This window comes from Toxotes jaculatrix, chromosome 22 (assembly GCF_017976425.1).
Source record: "Toxotes jaculatrix isolate fToxJac2 chromosome 22, fToxJac2.pri, whole genome shotgun sequence".
In the NCBI taxonomy this organism is placed as follows: Eukaryota; Metazoa; Chordata; class Actinopteri; family Toxotidae; genus Toxotes; species Toxotes jaculatrix.
Genome location: NC_054415.1, coordinates 12,506,145 through 12,512,787, shown reverse-complemented (window position 1 = coordinate 12,512,787; position 6,643 = coordinate 12,506,145). Strand labels below are relative to the sequence as shown.

At 41.1% G+C, this 6,643-nt stretch overlaps 1 protein-coding gene across 1 annotated transcript; it reads left to right on the top strand.

Annotated features, from left to right (window-relative positions):
* The first annotated feature begins 608 nt into the window (after positions 1 to 608).
* On the top strand, positions 609 to 6,541 carry LOC121176266 (sodium-coupled monocarboxylate transporter 1-like). Its single transcript, XM_041030299.1, has 17 exons — positions 609 to 704; positions 1,220 to 1,637; positions 2,177 to 2,296; positions 2,822 to 2,887; positions 3,003 to 3,054; positions 3,176 to 3,243; positions 3,419 to 3,457; positions 3,600 to 3,715; positions 4,012 to 4,152; positions 4,293 to 4,422; positions 4,510 to 4,598; positions 4,812 to 4,921; positions 5,027 to 5,094; positions 5,280 to 5,366; positions 5,490 to 5,802; positions 5,918 to 6,006; positions 6,092 to 6,541. Exons 2-17 carry the CDS (start codon positions 1,404 to 1,406, stop codon positions 6,209 to 6,211), a joined length of 1,842 nt encoding a protein of 613 aa, XP_040886233.1. The 5' UTR covers positions 609 to 704; positions 1,220 to 1,403; the 3' UTR covers positions 6,212 to 6,541.
* Positions 6,542 to 6,643: the final 102 nt, after the last annotated feature.

The window sequence follows — 6,643 nt, the reverse complement described above, 5'->3', positions numbered from 1 at the left end:
CAAAAGCTAAATTAATGAACAAATAAGTCCTAAATGAAGTTTGTGAATGTGTGTTTTCCACATGGCATTTCTTTACTTTATATTTCTGGAGCAGAGTTTAAAGTGAAACCTTTATCATGCATTGATCAAATAAGTAAACACCACTAACACATCAGTTTCAGCCTCTCTTTCCACCCACCTCAGCATTTGTCAGTAAAAATCACCATAACTTTACCCTGTTAAAGATGATGGTGAATATCACACAAGGACTAAAACACCTAAAGGTCTGACAGGAGGCTATTCCACTGCAGCCCTGCAGCTGTTTGCCACAAAATGACTTCTAAATCCAGAAAAATCCAGTCTCACGGCTTCTCATTCACTAAATTATCAATAAAACCACAGTTTACACAAGTGCTGCCTGCTTTACTAAATTGTTTGAATTTCAGAGGTCTGTTTCTTATCAGAACTTACTACACATATTCCAGAAACACAGACTAACACCTACAGTAAATGAAGTATTGTTCACAATAGTTGTTAATAACAATAATTGTTCCAAATGCACAGACTGTAGATGCAGTTACCTTCCACCAAAAAAAATTTGGTCAGGTAGTGGAAACGTGTGCAGGGTTGTGAGAATCTTGCATTTGTCCAACGTTCTTTCATTTATTTAGTATTTTTATCTTTACTCATATCACCTAGAGTTTCTCCACTTGAATACATTTCTGGTAAGTGTGAAAGTGAAAATAAAAAGTGTGATTACTGCAGCGGTACAAGTGAAAGATCGTTTCAGTCATTTTTCAAGCAGAAATACTAAAAATTGTTCATTCCAGCTTCACAAATTTGAGGCTGTGCTGCATGTTTTAGTCATGTGTGATGATAAATGAAAGGTTTTTTGTTTTGTTTTGGACTGTTTGACACATAAAACAGGGAATTTAAGGACATAATTTTGGTCTTTACTTTTTGATGTTTCATAGATTCAGGCAATTCATTGATTAATAAAATAATTGGCAGATTAATCAGTTGTTAGTTGCCACCCCAGAGGTGACTAAACAAAGTGGTAGATTTAGTATTTCGGTGTGTGTGTGTGTGTGTGTGTGTAGCACTGATGATAGCTTTTATCCTGTGGTCAGGTGAACAATTCATTCTCCTGGACTGTTGACTTCTCATCTACCTGGAATGCTCTCTCTCTTTCTCTCTCTCTCTTAACTCTCTCTCTCCTCTCTCTCTCTCTCTCTCACAGACACTCACGTAAAAGGTTTCGGTGTGTTGTCCTGCTTTTGGCTCAGCGTTGAGTGAGAAGGTGATGTGCCAGGACCTCCATTTATCCACAGAGGACTGACTGTGTCTGTGTGCACAACACATGGGACAGTTTGAATAACTTTCTGAACAGTTTTATTTCTAGTTTTGGTTCGACTTCTACTAAAATGTCTGGGGATTCTCTGGTAACTGGCTCATTTGTGGTGGCAGACTATGTGGTCTTTGCTCTCATGCTGGTGGTGTCCGCTGCTGTCGGGGTCTACTACGCCTGGGCGGACAAGGGCCAGAGAAGCTCCGGGGACTTCTTAATGGGGGGCCGCAGACTGACAGCCCTGCCTGTGTCTCTGTCTCTGACTGCCAGCTTCATGTCAGCCATCACAGTGCTGTCAAATCCAGCCGAGGTAAGGTTACAGCAGATTCCCATGGGACAAATGCAAAAACCATCTCTCCTGAAAATTCTGTCAGGATGTTTTTTTCTTTTGAGGCAAGAAAACTTTTCTAGTGAGCTGATATGCATCATTTTCCCACTGAGGTTTCCCTGATTTTCCAGGTGAATCAGAGACATAACAATAGAAATAGTGAGAGATGTTGAATGAGAGCAGGGTTATTCATCATACCTGTGGAATTATAGCTCTGAACTGAACTGACAACAATTGGCTGATATCAAATACAAGACCAGTATCATCCTAATAAATCTTCACATAAAATCCCCCAGGACATGCTCACTGAACATAAACAACAGGTGATTTCATTCCCTCACTGTTTACTGGCAGGTGATGGGTAGTTCTATTTGAACAACTTTACGTGGCTTTGTGGTGTTTGCTGGCTTCTCCAACTTGAATATTGCATTTTACCTATTAATCTTTCCACCTTTCAGTCTTCTTTGGATAACTTTGCCAAAATCATTCAAAATCAACATCATATTATCCCTGGCCCTTAGGTGTACCGCTACGGAGCCAATATTGGATTTTATGGTCTCTCGTATGTGATGACGATAGTGGTCACATCGGAGTTCTTTCTTCCAGTCTTCTATAGGCTCGCTGTCACCAGCACATATGAGGTGAGTGTGCTTTGGTTTTCAGATTAGAGTTTTTGTGCTTAGTCATTTTACAGTCCCTGTGTCATTATTTTGGTGTGGTTTGTGGATTTTCGAATGTTTTGCAATGCTGCATTCTATTTTACTCCATTCACACAGGCATGAAATATGTAAAATGTTTCGTTTACCCGTAAAATACTAGAGAAGCCAACCCAGATATTTGACTGCTGTTGTCTTACTGTGCAAATAAAAGGTTGGTGTAAGAGTTGTTGAAAATGACATAGAAACACCAAAGAGCACGTCCTTGTTGTAGTCTGAGGCAGATATGGCTCTGTTCCAGAAAGTGTGTTGAAATTGAGTTAGGTAAAGATAAGGTGAGATGAGTTTGGGAAGAACTGGACAGAGCTGTTGCTCTCAGACATAAATTTCTTCTTCAAATGGAGTGAGACTGTTTGTTAGTGTGGTCCTACATCAGTCTTAAACTGATCCCAGTTTTGATATTAACCTTTTATATACCGTCTCTTCTTTCCTGTTTCTGTCTCTGCCAAGTATCTGGAGCTACGTTTCAACAGAGCAACCCGTCTGCTGGGAACTGTGCTCTTCATTGTGCAGACAGTGAGTAAGAGGCCAGTCAATGCATAATTACAGGGATTTGACTTTTGTGGCTCAAACCACAAATCTGAAACCCATGGCTCATTATGTTGGGATTATATCTCTCTCTTTGTCGCAGATCCTCTACACTGGAATCGTCATTTATGCCCCAGCTTTAGCTTTAAACCAAGGTATGTTGGTTTCAGTCCACAACAGTCAGGTTAACCTCACGTACCTGCACGAGGGCACTTAAAGCTGCTTGGTCTTGCTCAGTTGAGTGACCGCTGTCTGAAAGCCTCCTTCTCTCTGCAGTAACTGGTATGGATCTGTGGGGTGCAGTCATTTCCACAGGTGTGGTGTGTACCTTTTACTGCACAATGGTATGTAACAAAATCTGCTCACCTGAGTTTTGTTGTGTACATAATCAAAATTGACTAAACTAAAATTTTTATATCACTTAGTGTTGTCTCCAGAGTTTTTATTCTTTGAATTCCTGGGTTTTTATTTTAATGAACAGTCAACAAAACACCTGTTTGTGGTTTAAATTGCTTACAGGGTGGTCTGAAGGCTGTGGTCTGGACTGATGTCTTTCAGGTAGGCTTCTGGATGAAAACAGTAACATTGCTATGGGTTGGTGTGGTATTATTAGGCTTTACACTTCCATATATAATAGTTTAGGATGAAATCAGAATCAATACGGGGGCAAAGCAAATCCTAAAAATATTTTCCCCTCCAGCTTGGTGTCATGCTTGCAGGTTTCCTGGCTGTCATTATCAGGTCTGTGGTCTTACAAGGTGGAGTCTTCTCCATCATTTCAGACTCGGAACAAGGAGGCAGACTCAATTTTTGGGAGTGAGTATAATGAATCTAAAATGAAGCTGCTAGACCTCTGTTGAACAGTGGGAAGAGATGAAACAGTCAGCAGACAAGGTGCAGGATTATTATTGTGTTGAAAAGTTTTCATAAATGTACAATAACAGGCATATTGTAGTACACCTGTGAATGTACATCTAATGAGGGTCCTCATGAGACTAAATGTGAACATTTTAATCCTCTGAAGTGACGCTCCATGTTGCCTGTCTCTCTCCGCGGTACTGACTTCAAGCTTTCGCGTAATTATAGTCTGTCCTCTTCTTCTGTTTCACCAGCTTTGACACGAACCCTCTGAGAAGGCACACTTTTTGGACCATAACCATCGGCGGGACATTTGTTTGGGTCAGCATCTATGGGATCAACCAGGCCCAGGTTCAGAGATACATCTCCTGCAAGAGCATCACTCATGCCAGAGTGTGAGTATTGTAACCACACTGCATCTCACTTAACTTAGCACATTTATCATAAATCATTAAATCATTTTCTAGTGTTCTTGTATGTTTATATCCAAGTGCTTTGCCATTAGTTGAATGGATGTGTGTCTCCTCTGATCCAGATCCCTGTACATCAACCTGTTAGGCCTGTGGTCCATCTTGCTGTGCTCAGTTTTCGCAGGAATGTGTCTTTACTCCGTCTATAAGAACTGTGACCCATGGACAGCTGGTCTGGTTTCTGCTCCTGATCAGGTATGATGGAGACAGATGCTTTATGTACACATGGATTGTGAGGCTCCCTGATGATGTGTTCAATCCACGGTTTGTCCTCCTCTGCAGCTGATGCCATACTTGGTGATGGACATCCTGAGAGACTATCCCGGCCTTCCTGGATTGTTTGTTGCAGCAGCATACAGCGGATCTCTGAGGTCAATACATTCTTTAACATCAAAGTTAATTCACAAAACAGATCCAGAAAATTTGTAGTAAAAGTTAGTAGTTATGGTAGAAATATACCACAGGTCATATTAGGTCTGGTTCTATCATTTTTAATTTCTTTCTGTCAGCCACACTTCTACAAAGTTGTATTTCTGTATATATTCACTAAATTGTGTGTGATTTTGTTGTTAAATCCACCCCAGCACAGTGTCTTCCAGCATCAATGCTCTGGCTGCAGTGACAGTGGAGGACCTGATCAAACCGTACTCTAACATGTCTGAGAAACACCTGTCCTGGATCTCTAAAGGACTGAGTGGGTGGACTGTCCTTGTGTACAATATATTTAAGCTGAATGAGTTTGTTTGTCTGTTGAATGGTAATACAGATAGGTGGTAAATAAGGACTGAAATGTTTGCAGGTCTCGTATATGGGGCTTTATGCATTGGAATGGCTGGACTGGCTTCACTCATGGGGGGGATCTTGCAGGTAGAGTGGATCTGTCTCATAAGGCTTCATAGTCTCTGGTTGAACTGAGACAACAGTGTTGAAGGGTATATTGAATATTGTTAATTACACAACATTTTGTAGGCTTCTGTTGGAGACTCTGCCTGGGGTTCGTGATTTATTAGACTCAGCCCTGGAGCTTAAATAATATGTGCCTCTTCATACAGGCAGCCATCAGTATATTTGGGGTCATTGGAGGTCCTTTACTTGGCCTGTTCACACTGGGCATCCTCTGTCCATTTGCCAATTCCAAAGTAAGTTTGTTTTATACATCCTAGCTTTTGTTCTCTTTCCATGTCTTTTAAACTCTGGATGCTATTTATACCTGATCCTCTGAAAAGCATTTGAGCATTTTCAGTGATTAAAATGTCTTCTAGGGCGCTTTGTCAGGTCTGGTGTCGGGGCTGGTTGTGTCCCTGTGGGTGGGCATCGGAGCCCAGATATACCCTCCCCCTCCTGAGATGGCCCGACCTCTGCCGCTGACCACTGAGGGCTGTAACTTCACCACAACAGACAACTTCAACTGGACCTCCACCGCCCTGCCAACGCAACCAAACTCCATGACCACAGCCCCTGTACACAACAGGCCTGTGCTGGCAGATTACTGGTACTCTCTGTCCTACCTTTACTTCAGTCCCATTGGAACCATAGTAGCCATCAGTGTGGGGCTGATAGTCAGCCTGTTCACAGGTAAATATGAATGAAGTACTTTGGTTATGAACGTCTGATCTCTCTGTCCTGCTGTTCTGTTATGAGCTTCAGGTTGTTTTAACATGTTCTCTTGTGTCCTTAATGTACATTTCAGGAGGCCGGGGACTGAAGGTGGAATCAAGGCTTACATTAATGAAAGAAGACACAGTTCTGTATTACCTCATCAAGTTTTTTAAATACAGAGTAAGTACTGGAGCAGTGAAGTATTATTAAAAGTTATAGACTAATAACAGCAGCTGACATCTGCATTGTGTTCTTCCCTCTTGAGGTCATGAGACGAACAGGAAAACTGGACCTGACAAAGGACAGAGGGAGGAAATTTGGAAACACAAATCCTGCTTTCTGTGATGTTGAGCTGGACTTAACAAAAAGCAGCATTCCCACGTGAAATGAAACTTATATTGGTGGTATAATCGTGATTAAATCTAATTTTTCTATTGTATAACTGAAGAAATGTCAATGAAGGAGATGAAATACAAAAAAAATTGGTGTGACTTTTTGTATGTTTTACAACATAAGATGTCACTGCTTTGGATTTAAATTTGTGCAATTTGTGTTAGGGTGCTGCACATAGCAGACATTTGACATCATAGGATTTATTAACACCGAAGCAAGTTCTGATACACACATCTGTTTTCAGTTTTTGAACCTTTTTCTGGATCATTCAAACATTTATTGAGATGAAACCATTCGAGTGATTCAGAGGGAAAAATCACTGTTTGGTGCAGATGTAAACATCTGTAATGTGACCCCGACTGCACACTGCTGTTTGTAAGACATCAGAAGTTAAATCACCCATTGTGTAAAATCTTCGTCTTGG

Coding starts and splice junctions, on each gene's coding strand:
- LOC121176266 (XM_041030299.1), top strand. CDS start 1,404: ATGTCTGGGGATTCTCTGGTAACTGGCTCATTTGTGGTGGCAGACTAT. Junction 4,153..4,292: donor AGCATCACTCATGCCAGAGT/GTGAGTATTGTA, acceptor CCTCTGATCCAG/ATCCCTGTACATCAACCTGT. Junction 5,803..5,917: donor GATAGTCAGCCTGTTCACAG/GTAAATATGAAT, acceptor TGTACATTTCAG/GAGGCCGGGGACTGAAGGTG.